This window comes from Oryx dammah, unplaced genomic scaffold (assembly GCF_014754425.2).
Source record: "Oryx dammah isolate SB20612 unplaced genomic scaffold, SCBI_Odam_1.1 HiC_scaffold_2, whole genome shotgun sequence".
Classification (NCBI taxonomy): domain Eukaryota; kingdom Metazoa; phylum Chordata; class Mammalia; order Artiodactyla; family Bovidae; genus Oryx; species Oryx dammah.
This window is the reverse complement of record NW_024070186.1, coordinates 75,585,819-75,603,505: the sequence shown is the minus strand read 5'-3', so window position 1 is coordinate 75,603,505 and position 17,687 is coordinate 75,585,819. Positions and strand designations below refer to the sequence as shown.

Sequence of the window (17,687 nt, the reverse complement as noted above, 5' to 3'; positions counted from 1 at the left end):
CAGCTTGAGTCCATAGCAGAGATTTAGGGTCATCCCTGGTAAACAAAATGGAAGAGGGGCTTACAGAGCATGGTTTTAACTTCTTCGTGGTATCAATTTTGTTGTCTAATTTAAAACCCAGGTGGGAGACATTCTATCAATAACCCTTAATTCCTGTCTCTCAGGAGAAATTCCACCGCCTTTGCAGGTGACCTCTCAGGAGTTTCAGATACTGCTCTCTACTGATGCTATTTATACCTTTTCAAAGTTGGGCCATTTTTTTCTTTTTGAGCTCCTTTTCCTCCCTTTCATTTCTAAACTTGTATTCAAGACCTCTAGGTTTCCATTTTCAGAATTCTGAAGTAATCTCATGTCCCTGCTAACCCTGTTTTTCTGCCCATCCCATTTGTGAACTGATAGGGGTCTCTCTGGAGACAGTCTCCATACCTTTGTTAAAAACTTTTTATTTTATATTGGAGCATAATTGACTAACAATGTAATGTTAGTTTCAGGTGTACAGCAGAGGGATTCCATTAGACATATACATGTATCTATTCTTTTTAAAATTCTTTGCCCATTTAGTTTATTACAGAATACTGAGCAGAGTTCCCTGTGCTATATGGTAGGGTCTTGTTGGTTATCTGTATTAAATATAGCAGTATATACACATCCAATCCTCAGTTTCTCCAGTGGCTTAGCAGGTAAAGAATCTGCCCACAATGCAGGAGACGTAGGAGACTCAGGTTTGTTCCCTGGGTTGAGAAGATTTCCCTGGAGGTAGAAATAGCAAGCCACTTCAGTATTCTTGCCTGGAGAAACCCATGGACAGAGGAACCTGGCAGCTACAGTCCCATGGGGTCGCAAAGAATCAGACATGACTGAGCGACTACTCATGCGTGCACACACACATGCATTAATCCCAAATTCCCAATGCATACCATCTTTCAAAGATCATTTTTTATATAAACTCACCAACAAAGTATTCCTGGACTTAAATTCCCCCAAAGATTCCTGCCCTAGAATTTCCAACTATTGATACTTGGTATAACCTCATTTACTCTTACGAGTAAGAGAATTGTCTTCTTCCCTCACCTCTTTTTCCACTGTAACAAAACCTAGCTCTACTTCTGCAGGTTATTATTTCGCTCTGGTATTCCCTAGCCATCTTCATGCAGAGTTGTCAAGATTCAAATCTTGCTCTTGGGTTGTTCCTGTTCCAGTACTGTGTAATTCTAACCCTATTTGTTGAGATCTGATAGCCTTTTCCCGATGTTCATACCACGATGATAAGTTCAAAGACGTTTTTCTCAAGCTGACCATATTATCCCAAATTTCTAGCTCTAAATCATGAAAAGTAGAGTGGGTTTTTTTTTTTTTCGTCCACACCCCAATTCCCAAAGCCTGTCTTATGCTGACTGTAGGTTTTTTCCGCAGCATGGAAGAAATCTGATTCCTGGCACCAGATGTTCTAGGAACTAGCTTTATCAGTTTCTAATTTGGCTCTTGTGTTATTTATTGTACAGAAGATTGTATTGACCATATAGGGAGGACTTCCATAGTTGTTAATTGATGAATTCTGCTACTTTAGGGTTGATTCTTTACCCTAGGGTCCCAAGATATACCACCAGGGTAATTAATATCCAGTCCTTTGGTCCTCACTGAGAAACAAGGAAGTAATAAACTGGAATAATCAACACCATAATTCCTACCACCATGATTAATCTCTAGTCTAAAACCCTGAATATTATTGCTACTTACCATAAACCTTGTAGTTGTATTTGATTTCTTAAACTATGTAAATTTATTAGTATGATGGAAAACAGATTACTTAAAATCATGAATACCATTGCTATGACAATCATGAAGAGATCTTTTCCTATACCTACTGATACTAAATTCTATCCCAGAAGAGAAACCTTGCTTTCTCCATGTAGGACTTTGCCCAGGACAAATAGAGCTGTTCTTGCTGTTTGAGATTCAGAATGAACCTACCCGGAAACCTCAGCCCCTAGATGTGGTCTGCTCACCCAGACGTTGGCTGCACCAGACGTTTGTCATATTTCCCATGAGTTACATGGAGAGCCTTGTTTCCAGCCCAGAGTCCTGCTGCCATTCTTGATTCCCAAGACAAATGCACAGAGGATTCTCCAAGCCAACAGACTTAACACAATTTAGGTCTTAAGCTCCACTCTTTTCTGATCCCTTATCCTAATAAGCTAGGTTGGGCCAGTTGGAGCCCCCAGAAACTCTTGTGCCTTTCTCCCCACCCCCAAGTACTCAGGGCCCCAAAAGACCAGGTCACCCGTTTCCAACCTCCTCTCTGGGCCCTGGCCATGCTTAACCTCTTTGGGCAGAAGGAGCCAAACCAGCTGCTTAGAGGGAAGTGTGAAGGAGAGCATTGGGGAAGAGAACTTTCATTCCTTCTGTCACCAGCACAGGTTGGTGATGGCTGCAGGGTGCCCTCCTGAGGACTCAGGCGACGAAATCTGAGTTGTCCTGTCTTCTGGTTGTGTTCTAAACCAGTCATGCACAGACATTCACAAGGAGTGGACATTCTCCATTTTATTGTTTCCAAAAATGCTTTGTGATCTTGAGTTGAGCTTCTGTTTTAGTTCCTGTTGAATGTGTTATTAATGTGTATACGGAACTACTGGTCGATTTTACTTTTGTTACTATTTTGTACTCGTGTAATTGCGGCCTTTTTACCCAGCAGCTGTAGAAGTGGCATGGACCGTCGTCATGGTGATAACAGTGGCAGTTTATTTTTCCCTCTCCGGTGTTCCCTTCTCCTTTCTAAGTGGGCCAGGGCCAAAAAAATATTTGAAAACCACTGGCTTAGATGTTAGAGTGTGACAACATTTGTCCTTGTGTAATTTTAGATTCCTGGGGCTGTATTATCCAAACATGGTAAAAGGTACAGATAAACAGGACAGTCTTCTTCAGGTTTGGTAATAGGCCAGGGGTGACTTCCTTCATGTGTAAGGGCATGGTTTTGAAGTTGTTAGCACGTTTGCTGACCTGTTTAGTCAACCATAAGATAGGTTTTTTTTCTCCCAAGTATCTCAGAGGAGATGATATAATAGCCGTTTTATTGATTTTTTTTTCAAGACATATTGCTACATTTACTTCATTTCTCTATATATTCTTTCCAAGTTATTGGAAAGTTGCAAGCTTTATCACATTTCGCCCCCAGATACTTCAGTGTGCATCTCAAAAGACTGAGGACATTCTTCTACATAGTCTAAGAAAATTAACTTTTATTCAGTAATACTCAGAATTCCCCAGCTGTCTTTTATAACTGATATCAATATTGTTTTTGATCTAGGATTGAAGAATCGTACATCAAGCTTATTGTTACATCTCTTATCTCGGACAAGAATCTGCCCACCTTGCCCTCCTTCCCCCAGTAACACTGACTTTTTTTTTTTTGAAGAGTCCTGGCCAGGTGTTTTGTAGTTGACTTTTTAGGGTACATATTTAAAGGATATGTAGAAACACAAACATACAGAAATGCTGACCTTAGGCATGGAAATTCCCTATGTTGAGGGTTTTCTCACCTCATATCCATGTTATTTTGTTGACCTTAAAACACTGGTGAAAGAACAGAGTGAGTCAAATGGAGAGGTTTGTGCATGTTTGAAGAGAAGGCTTTTGAGGGACTTACAGTCTTTAGCACAGCTTACTAAATAGTTGATTTTTTACTATTTATGGATGATTTTTGCTACGTTCAATTTTTAAATTTATGCTTAACAAAGGTTAGCACTGTCAGATATTAGAGAAAATGGCAGTCCCCTGTATCTCCACCAATTCTACTTTTAGAACTTGTGCCCCTAAATTTGATAACATTTCAAATTTTTATTTTTAGAAACTGTTGCCAGGCAGAAACAGTGCTAACCATCCATTCAAACGGGTTTGAGCATGTCTCTTATTTGGTTTAGAAATCCAAAAGGCATCCAGATATTTTTCCAGATATTCTTTAAGTGCCAGAACCTGTCCACTTAATCTCCCTTGAACCTCTTTTGGTTCCCAGAACAGGGAATTATAGCCTGTCCTTGTCATTTGCTATAGCAATTACAAGAAATACCAAGATTAGGAATATGTTTTATGTTTGAAATGGTTTCTAATCTACTCAAAGTAGTAGTAAACTAAAATAAAGACTTATTTCAAACTTCCAGTAATATAGTAGAACTTAAATAAACCTCAGCCTGCCTATCCTTTTCTTACTAACTGGCTGACTATGCTTTGTCTCAGAGTTTGTCCAAGGAAGGCCAGCACTAAGGAAAGTCAGCAGTATGTTGGAAAGTAGGTCTTTTGGGGTTTCTTTGTGTGCAGAACTCAAGGGACACCACATCTAGTGACTTAAAGCCCCCTCTGGTCTTTGCCAGTGGGCACCCTGACAAGTTAGGAGTAATCAGGGGAGTAGAGACCACACGTGCTCTATTTTGCCAACATCATTTTTAAGTTGACATGTCCCTCTGTCTTCTTTCCTGGTATTCTACTCGCCACCACAACCAAAGAGCAGAATAGGCAGATATATCGGGCTCCCCCTGCCACCATTCTTGGAACTACACTGTGTGTATCTCTTCCTCCAGAGGAAAAGGAGGTGAGGTGGTAGTGGTCTGAGAAAGGAACAGTGACCCAATGTTGGTGGCAGAGAGAACAGTAAGCTGAGGGATGACGCTTCTTTGTAGGATTATGGCTCTGGGAATCCTGAAAAGTCTCTCAACCATGGCCGTGTACATCCGCACCACATTTGTTTACAAGTGCTATGAGAGGCTCTAGAGACATGGGCTGGCACTGGGACATAGCCGCAAGGATGTGCCACGTGGAGGCAGATGTTAGTGTTCTGGTCAACTTGCATCATGAGACACAACCTTCCATGTACAGTAAGATCATGGCTGTCAGGCCTAACCAAATAAGGTCTGCCCTGAGGTCAGGCCTGCTCGCTGATTTGGGACAGATGAGTCTGCTCTAGAGGAAGGGAATGAAAATGAAACTGAAGAAGGTGGAGAGGAAAACCCAAAACAAAACCTTAACACCACACCTAAGAGAAGCACGCAGAGCCTCTGTGTGAAGCCAAAGACGCAGGACTGGCTTAGTCTCTCCCTGGTCAGACCGCGCTGTAACTGATTGGCAGTTTCTTTAACACTCAGTGTCTATTACATAAATGCTGTATTACATAAACGTATGTATTCACAACAAAGGCTGTGGCGAATTGAAACTTTGACGATCATGAGGCACCAAAGGAAAGGCTTATTAGACAAGGTGGGTTTTGTCTTTCTGAAAAAATTCCTTTTGACTCCAACTGTCATTTATCGTAACATTCAACAAAAGTGTTTTCCTTTGTTTTGCTCCTCTGCGCTGAAATAGTGAAGTTCACTGCCAGCACTGGCATCGTAGCTGCCTTGGACAGAATCCACAGGCCTGTACTTGTGGGCAGGAAACAGATTTTGTCAGACGGAATTATTATTTCTCTTGAATGGGTTAGTTTGTCTACTTTTTTCTATTTTGAAACAATTGGGTTATTTCTTGAAAGGCTGCTTCTGCACCATCACAGAAGAAAGATTTTCCAAAGCTTGAAGAAATCTTAGTGTTAACTCAGTGGTGCTGTTTGACCAGGACAGGAGCTGCCTTCTTTGGCGGCCGGGCCCCAAGGCATGTAGGATCCTAGGTCCGCAACTAGGGATCAAACGTAGTGTGGAGTCCTGACCACTGGGCCACCAGGGAAGTCTCAGGGCTGTTTAAATAGAAACAACTGAAATGCATAACAAGAGTAGCTTGATAAATTTTCACAAATGGTACAGGCATTTAGATCAAGACCTAGAATTTATGAGAGTGAGGAGACTCTGCTACTGCTACTGCTAAGTCGCTTCAGTCGTGTCTGACTCTGTGCGACCCCATAGATGGCAGCCCACCAGGCTCCCCCATCCCTGGGATTCTCCAGGCAAGAACACGGGAGTGGGTTGCCATTTCCTTCTCCAATGCATGAAAGTGAAAAGTGAAAGGGAAGTCGCTCGGTCGGGTCTGACTTCGAGACTCCATGGACTGCAGCCTACCAGGCTCCTCCATCCATGGGATTTTCCAGGCAAGAGTACTGGAGTGGGTTGCCGTTGCCTTCTCCAAGGAGACTCTACGTGCCCCCTAAAGAGGCACCACCCCTAGAGACAGGAGTAACCACCATCCTGACTTGAAACACCATAGAATAATTCTGTTTCCTTTTGAATGTTATTGTAAATGGGGTCATGTAGTATCTGGCTTTTTTTATTTTTGTGAGACTCCCTGGTAAAGCTTGATTGTAATTTCTTCCTTCTCATTTCTGAGTACTGAGATTTAGTTTGGGATTATACTGAGCCTATAGATAAATTTGAGAAGAATTAATATCTTTGTAGTATCAAGCCTTCCAGCCTGTGAACTGATGTATTCTTCTATTTATTTAGAATTCTTTGATTTTCCTCCGGGTTTTATAGTTCAGTTTAGCTACCTTGCATGTCTTTTATTGGATGTGTTCCTGGGTATTTGATGCTATCTGTTGCTATTTCAATTTCACATTGTTTAGGTTACTGTGTATGTAAGTCATTCTTTTTATGTACTTGCCTTGTAGCCAGTGATCTTGGTAAGTTAGCTTATTGATTCTCATACTTGGTGGATACTTTCATATTTTCTATGTACCCACCTTGGCAATAAGTGATTGAGTTATTTTTCCTTCTTGTTTTTCCTTTTATTCATTTTTCTTAACTTACTGCACTGGCTAGGATCAGGCTTGATTTTTGATCATGGTGTCAGATAGAAAAATCTTCCAAGGAGTTTCCTAGTAAGAAAAGAAACTATGAAATTAAGTTGGTTGATTTGTGAACATCCTATCTAAAATTTAAAAGGTGTTATGGTGGTCTACAGAGCAACACATTGTACTTTGTAGTGCATGCCCACGGATATAGACATATCTTATCAGCCAGCCAACCCGTCTTTCCTGCCCCTGACAAGTGGAGACTCTCATTTGTGTATGGATCCTTAACAGAGTTCTGATAGTCAAGTAGAGGTCCAGAGAGCTCACTCACAGTGTTTTTGTCTCAGAGGTAGCATTTAGGAGGGAATTGTCAAGCAGCAGCTTCAGGAGGGGCAGGGCATATGGGGGTGCACGAGGGTATCCACAGCAACAGTGTGGCATCTAACTGGTCAGTGACTGGCTGTAGATCAGCTCTTCCACGGTGCCTTCAGCTGTCTGAAAAGATTTTGATTAGCTGGACAATAGAAGGGGGAATGAGATCTTATTAGATGGAATACTAGGATGGGAGGCAAGGACTAAGAAGTAGGAACCACTAGAATCAAGAGATGTTTGTTGCTAGTAGGAGTGAGGGAGGGAACCTGAGCATTTGGGGGACCTAGAAACAGGAGGAAGTGTAAGTCCTTGAGTGGCTTCAGATGTGGCAGGCATGTCAGCAGCTAGAGAGCACAGAGTACTCGAGGACACAGACCCCGAGAACTGGCAAGTAGCATTCTTCTGCTTCTCTGCAGTTGTCTTCTTTCTCCATCTCTTTCCCTATTTGTTTTAATCCCTTTTTGATTTAGTCCTTTTTGCTCAGATTCCATTTGGGAGGCAATATAATGGAATGACTGACAACTGATTGGTATACTGACCACTTAGAGCTAGGAGACTTTGCCAGATTACCTTTTGAGCCTTGATTTTTCTCATCTCTAAAATGGAGACAATGAAAGCAGCTTTCTCACTGGGTTCGGAAGATTGGATAAAATACTGTTAAGTAAACTAGCCACGGCCAATAAGGGATCCGTCTGGTTGCCTCTTTCTTGGTCTACCTGGTTCTTTTCCAGAGGTATTAGTTATCCATTGTTCTTTTGTTCTAGAACACTTTCTCTCAATCAGGTGTAATGTGGTATTTTTGTTGTTTTCCTTGAAAACAGGGTTTATGTCCTCTTTTTGATGAGCATAGTGGGTGAGTGCATTATCGCCCATTTCTGTCAGTGTGGTAGATGACTGAGATGACAGGTGGGGGCGCTCTTCCTTCCTTTCCTCCCCAGTATCAGCAGCTTCAAGACCTTAAGCCATTCCTTTAACTCCTCTGGGCCTCAGGGTCCTTATCCATAACCTAAATTAAGTGGACTATCAGACAGACTCTAGTCCAACTCTGATTACATTTATCGGAAGATGCTAAAAGTCAGATCCCTCACTAAATTATGCATGCCATGAGGAAAAGGACCACTGTGTCTATTTTGTTTACCAGCGTATCCCTAGCACCTTCAGGAACCTGACCCATGGAAGATACTCAACAAATGAATCAATGGACGCTTGAATGAAAGAAACCTTTGCAATAAGGAAGGTGGCCCATATTTGCCAGCAATTGGTCATAGGACATCGTTGGCTTTATGGGTCCATCTTCTGTAACTGAGCTTAATTAAACTCAAGTTTTCTGTTGTAGAAAATGTTTATCAATTCAAATAGTCAAACAGCTTTTTTTTTTCCTTAAACTTCTTCAGGAGTTCATGCTCCTCTTTTATTTGGGATTCATTGCCATGGTTTATAGTCCTCAGTCTCTGTCATGGTTTAGTAAGTCATCTGTGTGAAGGTAAGTACTCTATTTTTGAAACCATAGTGTATGATTATACAACATCATAGCACCATCTGCAAGGTGCTGTGCCATCTTATTTCTCAAGGCAGCATGATATATCTCATTTTACAAAGAGGGAGCAGGTTAAAAGTTACAAGCATTCCTTGGCTTCTACTTTCCTGCTTAAAACACATGCACATGACTGTCAGGCTCTTTCATACATCCTCTGACCCAGCAACCTCTCTGTGGAGACTGAGCCTCCTTCCTTACCCCTCACACGGCCCCCTCCTGGCTTTCCTGTCCATTATCTGTGAAACTTCCAAATCTCATTCCTGCCACATTCCACTCTCTTCTCCCTGCTTTGAATGGTTGACTCCCAAGGGGCGGGACCGGGGGGGGGGGGGGGGGGGGCGGGCGGAAATATGACTAACATCACATCTAGCCTTGAAAGGTAAATGTGGACCCTGCCATCAAATTTTAAAAATTAATTGGGAATATAACCCCTGAATCTTAGTAGAGCTTGAAGGGGAAAATTGAAGGCAAAAGAAGACAGCAGAGGATGAGATGGTTGGATAGCGTCACTGACTCACTAGACATGAGTTTGAGCAAACTCCAGGAGGTAATGAAGGTCAGGGAAACCTGGCAGGCTACAGTCCATGGGGTTGCAGAGAGTCAGATGCAACTTAGCGACTAAACAATGATACTACAAACTGGGGAGTTAATAGACAACATAAATTTATTTCTCACTGTTCTGGAAGCTAGAAGTTTGAGACCATGGTACCGAGGGCTCCCCTTCATAGACTTGTGTCCTCAGATACCTCTGCCCTCATGATCTAATCATCTTCCAAAGGCCCCTCCCCCTAATATCACATAGGACATTAGAATTTCAACATATGAATTTGGGAGGTTACAACAATTCAAACCACAGCACTCAGTTACTTCTCGAATTCCTCCTTTGGATAGAGAACATAAGAGTCCAGGTATAGGACAGTTATGGTATAATAGAAGGTACCATATAATGTGGAGCCAAAATGGTGTGGTACACACAAGGAATGCCATGTAGATTTGAGGAAATTAAGACATCAGAATTGGGCTTCCCAGGTGGCAGGAGATGCAAGAAACATGGCTTTCTTCCCTGGGTTGGGAAGATCTTCTGGAGAAGAGAATGACAACCCACTCCAATATTCTTGCCTGGAGAATTCCATGGGCTGAGGCACCTCATGGGCTTTTATATAGTCCATGGGGCCTCAAAGAGTCAGACACAACTGAGCGCTCACAGGTATCAGAATTAGCCAAAACTTAAAACTTTCAAAATGGGTGTATGGTATTTCTGAAGACATTATAAAAGTTTGCTTTCTGGAAAACTCTGGTTTACCCTCTGGTATTAATCTTATCAGTAGAACTGATAACTTTTATAATACCATGAAAATGTCAAAACGTTTCTGAAGCCTGAAATGAGAAAACTGAACAATGCCATTACTGTTTACTCTCCAAACTTAGGAGAAACAGTGATTATAAATGATTTTCTTTAAATAAAGTCAGAAAAGTACTTTCTAGAACATGTAACTGCTGCTTACGTAGGGTCATCACCACCAGTCCAGAACTTTTATGGCAGAAAATGGGTAAGAGGAGAAGCAATGACCCAGGAGCAGTGCCGAGAACCGGAACATCCCCTGCATACCCCACTCTCCCTTCTCGTTTACCAGCAACATTCTAACGAGAGCAAGCTTAGCCATTTTCTGTGTCTGAATGTCTGAAAACATTTGATAGCAATTGAGGGTTGGCTGCCATGATGTCACCATCAAAAAAATCACGAGAGAGACTCTAATGACTTCTAAATATAATCTGCCAGTTCCGAACTTATTTTGTGTGTTTGGGAAAAGCAGTTGGCGTTTTGTAGGAAAGGAATTATGAAAACCTGCCCTTGCCAGTCAGTCACTGGCAGGACTTTGCTTTATAAACTTGTCGTCTGTGATCAAGTCTCCAGTCTCATTTGTTCACTTCTGAGTCCAGAATTCAGGGTTGGAGGAAGCACCTGAGAAACCAGTTGGCGGGAAGATCGTTCAGTCGTAGAAAAGAATTGTCATTTCACTAATTCTGCCTAATATAAATCACTAAGAAAACCAAGCTTCTGGAAGATGGCTCAGGAGTAAACATTGAGTGCAACAGAAAAACTCGGTGGGTCACCAGAGCACTAAGCACTGTTAGCCATTTAATGAGAACTTCAATCCAGTGGGTAACAGCTGGTAGAGAAGCTTAACTCGTCCCTTTCCCTCTCCCTCCCAGACACCCGGCAGAAAGTAGCAATTCTAGCCCACAGCCAGAAAACAGTCCTTACAGTACAGCGTCTTCTAAGAGTTTGCTCTTCTACTTTGGGTAAAGCACCCTCTTTAAAATGAGTTAGCCCCTAGATACATTTGAAAAACTCTTAACTCCTCTGCCATCTCAGCATCACATATGGAATGTTCGATCGACTTCCAGACAAAGCAGCAGCTCTGTATACTATCAATTTAGGAAGAGTAATTGGCACCATCTGTGAAAGGATTGGTTATGAGTGCCTGCCCTTCCTGGAAGGACACTGGAAAGGCATGAAGCAGACACAAGCATGGAGGTTTTCCAGGCCTCCCGTATGCAGCTAGCCTCTCATTTGTGGTTTGGGGTCCATTGTTGTATTCCTTTGCTTTTGAAAATTTGAGATTGACATGTACACACTGCTGTATTTAAAGTGGATAACCAATAAGGACCTACTGTGTAGCACCGGGAAGTCTGCTCAATGTTATGTGGCAGTCTGGATGGGAGGGAAGTTTGGGGGAGAATGGATGAATGTATATGTATGGCTGAGTCCCTTTGCTGTGCACTTGAAATGATCACAACATTGTGAATCTGCTGTATTCCAAGATAAAGTTTAAAAGTTTTTGAAGTGCCCCTAAAGATTGGGTATTTCTTACTCAGAGCTAATATTGAGTTGCTTGAGGAAGGACTTTAAAATCATAGTTTTTAAGTCATATTTAATTTGTATATACCTCTCTTTTTTTTCTTTTTTTTTTTGCCATGGCAATTTTAAGCCTTAGATAAGCTAACGTGTAATGTAATGTCTACCAGTATATTTTTGGGTGTTTTGTCCTTTTCAGAAACAGAATTGTTCTTGTCTGCAATCCTTAGTATTCTTATCACACCTGTGTTTTTCTTGAAGCACCGTCACCTGCAGGATCTTTAAGGGCTTCAGAGCCTCCAGGCAGTGGACCCAACACAGAAAGAGTTTGTGGGGGGGGTTGGGGGGAACATTGGCTAATTCAAAGCGTCAGATGATGATTTCTGACTTTAAAGAACTTTTCATTGGTTATAGATGGAAGGCTCTGTGTTAAGTGTTTGGCTTCCTCTGGCGTGTGACTGGACATGAGTTCCAAGAACAATCAGCTAGTATAGGGTTTGCAGAAGGAAGCATTGTGCTCCCTGTTAATCACTGTTCTCTCTGTCCCTCCCCTCATCCCTCTTCTGATTTCAGTGGTGCTTCATGCCCCACCTCCAACCAAGATCAAACGGGAGCTGCACAGCCCCTCCTCTGAGCTGTCGTCCTGTAGCCACGAGCAGGCTCTCGGTGCTAATTATGGAGAAAAGTGCCTCTACAACTATTGGTAAGTGGAGCCAGAGAAAGGCTGGCCAGGAAGTGGCCAGCACGTTGATTGTTTCCAGTATTATTCAGCAGACGCTCAGTGTAGCGCACCCGTCTCTGGTGGCAGTATAATGATCCTCTAGCTGTAGCCAGTCCAAATGGGCTTTGTCTGCATGTAACGTGCAGAACTGTTAAATCAGCCCTTCAGGGGACTGATTTCATGGAGCCCTGAGCCCTCCCAAGGGAAAGAACCCTGAATGCTGGGCTATTTTATCTGTGGCTTTAGGGGAGGGACTATATGCTCCTTTGTGTCTATCATATGTTAATGTGAACTTTAAGCACCAAAGAAGTAATCTTCACATCAGAATATATGAAGAAAATCCCCATGCCAGTGCCCTTTACTTAAGAATATCCATGCCCCAGGAATGAAGCTTTAATTTTAAATCATTCTTTGCTCTAGAAGATAAACATAGATCTGCCTGAAAAGGGGAGGAGAAGCTTTGTTAAGTGACGTTACAGCAGAAATTTGTCTTTCAAAGGTTCTTGTTCCTGGGAACCCTGGAATTCTTGGGAGAGGGGGCCAGAAAACTCCCCCAGGACCTAATTTCTCCCCTCATCCATCCACCCCTGCACGCGCATACATGGAGAATTCTTTTAGAAAAGGGGAAAAAGGAAACCGGAAGCTGAGGCTAAAATTATCTTTGAGAAGAATCACTAGAAGTGTTAAACAAGTCCCTGTGACGCAGTGTGTTTGTCACTTTTCAGAGGTACAAATATTCCCTCGGGGCTGCCAGCAATTTAACTATGTTAATGCTGTCATTTCCTGGCAACCGTGGGCTGCAACCTCGAGTTCTGCTGGACCTGGTGACCACGCTAATGGCTTCATTGCGGCTAAATGGTTCCTTCTCTTTTTCTGTTTACAGTGCCTATGATAGGAAGCCTCCCTCTGGGTTCAAGCCATTAACCCCTCCCACCACCCCCCTGTCTCCCACCCATCAGAATTCCCTATTTCCCCCACCTCAGGCAACTCTGCCCACCTCAGCGGCACATGCCCCTGCAGCTGGCCCAGTCCCAGGTGTGGGCCCCACCCCCACCCCTCATTCGCTTCCGGAACCTGGACCACAGCAGCAAACCTTTGCGGTCCCCCGGCCGCCACATCAGCCCTTGCAGATGCCAAAGATGATGCCTGAAAACCAGTATCCATCAGAACAGAGGTGGGTGCTGATCTGGGCTTCCTTTACCACCTCCTCCCACCCCTCCATCTCCCAGGGAGAGGGGAAGTAGTAGTCACTTACCAGGTACCTATAAAGTTCTCATTCCACTGAGGCATCTTTTGAGGTAGGACTACTAATAATATGAATATGACCTCTTTATATTATCACCCTGGGGCTTCTCTGGTGGCTCAGTGGTAAAGAATCCCCCTGCAATGCAGGAGACTAGGTTCGATCCCTGGGTCAGGAAGATGCCCCAGAGGAGGGCATGGCAACTCACTCCAGTATTCTTGCCTGGCGAAGTCCATAGACAGAGGAGCCTGATGGGGTCGCACAGAGTCAGACATGACTGAGCGACTAAACAACGATCACCCTGCTCCTAAGGTACTGCAGAGGGGATAGAGGCCTTGCAACACCCTTATGAAGTAGGAAAGGGAGAGGTGGCTGGTACTCTTCCCCACTGTAGAAGCAGAGGAAGACGGACCTGCTCAGGATGTTGACCCTGTCTGTTGACCTTGGCTGAGGGCAGCTTTGCTGGTTCCTCATTGGATACCGCCTGCTAGAATCATGCCTTGGTTTATGCTACCCATTAATACTTTATTACCGTTTTACTTACGTATTAGGGAAGATTGCTGAGTTTTCAGAGGTGTTATTACTCATTTGATTTTAATACATTTTCAGAATAGGGGATTACCTGAGGACTGTTTTTTTTTTTTTTTTTAGGACTTTATTTTAATTTTCTACTTTTGAGATAGAGATCTGGATTTCACTCCAGGTATTTCTGCATTCTTAATAAGGAAATAGAGGCATCAGAATAACTTGTCCAAAGTGATTCACTCTCAGAAAAAACTAAGATGTAAAAGGAATCTACTCTGCAAGCACCAAACTTAACCTCTTAGGTCCCGGCCTTTGAAGTTCATTATCTGTGGTATTCTAGAACTTTGCATGCTTGTGGCCTTCCCTTAATACAAGATATTCTGGGGGCCTTTTTTATTTCGGTCCCTCTGGAATGAAGTGATAACGTAGGCAGGTAGTTATCTGTGGTTACCAATGGCTGCAAGGTGGTGACCGTTGTTTGTCCTTTCTTGCTCTGCTTGGGGGAGAGGAAGAATATATAAGTTATCTTCCTCTGGCCTGGTCCAACCCAGATGCCTGCTGGTATTTAATTGGAGGTCACTATTTCTAGATGAAATGCAGAAAAAAGCAAGTGCTCTTGTCTGGTTCCAGTTCCCTTCCCCCTTTGCGGTGAAAGTCACCGTAAAGAACCACATAATTTGTCTGATTAGTGTTTATCCCCCTACTGATCCAGGGGCCATGAACACCAATGGTAGACAGGGCCTGAGAGGGGAGAGTGTTAACTGTGGGCTGGCTTGGTGGTGGGCCTCAGTTGCCACAGAAAGTCACTTCATCTGAAGGAGGCAGGTACCTCAAAGTGTTGGCTAGTCACTAGCTTGTAATAACAGTTGTACTTCTTTAAGAGAATTTGGAAATTTGGAATTTTAGTGTAGAAATTCCAGGGGTTTTGTTTTTTAAAGCTGGCAACTAATTCAAATTTAAAACAGCAGTAATACTTTGCAGACTAAACAAAATCTGTGGGCAGAATCACCCCCGAGGCCTGCCAGTTTGTAAACTCAGGCCTGGATACCATTTTTATTTCAATAATTTTGGTTTTGTGTTTTTAAACTGTCTTTTCTGATTGTATGCAGAGATTAGTAATTGAAGGGGTGGGTTGGGGTGGGGTATATATTTTGTATTTGAAATAATTAGCCAACTTTAATTTGTTATACCATATGTAAAGGAAAATCACTTTGTGTTAAATCTCTTATTCATATTTTCCCTTAATCTGTTTCATGTCCAGGGAGCCTGTGTAAACAGGTTGTGTCAATGGCTCACTGAACTGGGGGAGAATCTCCTATTACTAATGCTGCTAGTAGTTATTCATCTTCCTACAGCCCTAGAAGATAGGATGCCTTAGTCTCAGTGATGGAGTAGGTTTGTCTCCAGGCTACCCAGCCTCCTCCCAAAAAGAGGACATTTGATCCCTGTGATTTGAGTGTCTGTCCTCAGGTATCCAAAGGCAGGAGCCAGAAAGTAGATATTTCTTTTAGGGGGCGATTCTTCCCTGAAATCTACCTTCCTCTTGCACTCACCTCCCCTTACCCTCCGCCTTTAGGAGTGGTGGGTCTGAAATCAAGACCTCACCCACACACGGAGTGATACTGAGATCCTTGAGAGAACTGAGGTGAAGGGCAGGTGCCTGCATAGATAAAACACAAACAAACATGGGCTCTTGGGCTTCTGTACCAGAGCACTGTATTATCAAATCTGAAGGTGTACTAGAGGAGTCCTCAGTAGGGGATTATTAGTAGTATAGGCTTCTTGCTCTACTCCAGAGATGGAGCTGTGGGTCTGGGGCAGGACCTGGAAATATTACTGTCGTACTTTGAGAAATCATGGTGCACCCCTGTCCTCTACCCCCACACCTATTCAACTTTTTTTTTTTCCTAAGAATCAAGTGCCCAGTACTCAAAATTTTGTTCTTACTGTGCTTGTCTATTATTGAGATAATGATATCTGTGTGATGCAAAATACACCAAAAACATGACAAGCGATTATGCTTGTAGATATAGGATTGCACAGAAAATGAGACAAACTAAAATCCCTAGTCCGATCCTGGCTCATACTGTAAAGAATCTGCCTGCGCTGTGGGAGACGCAGGTTCAGTCCCTGGGTTGGGAAGACCCCCTGGAAGAGGGCATGGCTACCTACTCCGGTGTTCTGGCCTAGGGAATTCCACGAACAGAGGAGCCTGGCAGTCTATAATCCATAGGGTCACAAAGAGTCGGGCACAACTGAGCCACTAACAACACAATAGAAATTGTAGTCAGGTATGATAAGCTTAGTAACTACACATTTAATAACTTATGCCTGCTTGAAAGTGGAGTAGACTAGTTAGAAACTAGAGTTTTTCTTGTGATTTTAAGTTAGAGGAACTTCAAAATTAGCCTCATAACAAAAATGTGGTATTTTGCAGGATAGAAGGAAATCAGTCTTATCTGAGATTCTCTAAATACCTCTGTAACAAAGGCAAGATAAAAACAAACAAACAAACAAAAACCCTATCTAACATGTTAAAAAAAAAAAAATCAGACCTCAGAGCATCTAAAGGACTTCCTAAAAGTCACATAGCCAAATACCAGGTCCTACCTTTAGAAACCAAAAACATAAGTACCCCACTTTGGTTATGCTTACAGGAGAGGGGTTGCTGACAATGTACTAAAAGCTAAGTAAGAGACCTTGAAAAATCCATTTCAACCTTGAATTTTATCCATCTGTTTCTTTAAACTATCAGGACTTTCTCTTAAAACTACAAAATCCTACTTAATTCCTACATCATTTATCTAAACCCATGTTGTCACACCTTTATTTTTTGTTTTGCTGAGTGCCTTATTCCTTCAGTTGAGTAGAACAAGCTCTTTTGAGGTTTAAAAACCATGATGTATACCCCTTTCTTTAGACCATATTTCGCTCAATATCTTGTCTTCAATGTGTTTACTGACAGTGATTGTTTGCTAAGACTATATAATCTAGTCAGTTGTATTCTTAATGTTTTATATAATCAGTATATAATTCTTTACAACTCAAAATTTGTTTTAGGAGATAAATACTAAAAAGCCATGATTTATATTCATGATTTCCTCCCCCCAAAGAGGAAAAAATGCCATGTAATTTGGCATGTTCAGACATGTTTCATTTACCCTTAAAGACCAGCTACTCCTGGAAAAAGAGCACTGCTTCTCATTCAACCTTCCCACTCTCATAGGAGTTTATTGTGCTTTTTATAATGTGTACAAAAATCTTCCTATGTTATGCCCATAGTACTGGCCAGATATGGAATAAAGAAAAACTGTTATTCCATCTCGTGTTGAGTTCCCCACAGTTCAACTGAAGAGACTCCACTAAGAAATGCAGCATCTAGAAATTTTGGGAAAGATTGAAGGCAGGAGGAGGACGGGGAAACAGAGGATGAGATGGTTGGATAGCATCACCAACTCAATGGACATGGGTTTGCGCAAACTTCGGGAGATAGTGAAGAACAGGGAAGCCTGGTGTACTGTAGTCCATGGGATCGCAAAAAGTTAGACATGACTTAGCGATTCAACAGGAATTTTGAAATCCACTGCACACTCACATGACAGCAAGAAGCAAAAAATCAAAAAGCAAAATCTAAGAAGATACCCCTGATGGGGAAATCGTCTGCTTCGGGCTTCCATGGTGGCTCAATGGTAAATTCACCCGCCAGTGCAGGGGACATGGATTCGA

The 17,687-nt window shown here is 42.5% G+C and overlaps 1 protein-coding gene across 1 annotated transcript in view; it reads left to right on the top strand.

The window, feature by feature from the left end:
• Positions 1–17,687, top strand: part of ETV5 (ETS variant transcription factor 5) — a 59,254-nt gene that overhangs the window by 15,630 nt on the left and 25,937 nt on the right. The window contains exons 6-7 of the mRNA XM_040252630.1: positions 12,046–12,175; positions 13,077–13,367. Of these exons, the coding sequence (XP_040108564.1) occupies positions 12,046–12,175; positions 13,077–13,367 (421 nt within the window). The remainder of the gene's footprint in view (positions 1–12,045; positions 12,176–13,076; positions 13,368–17,687) is intronic.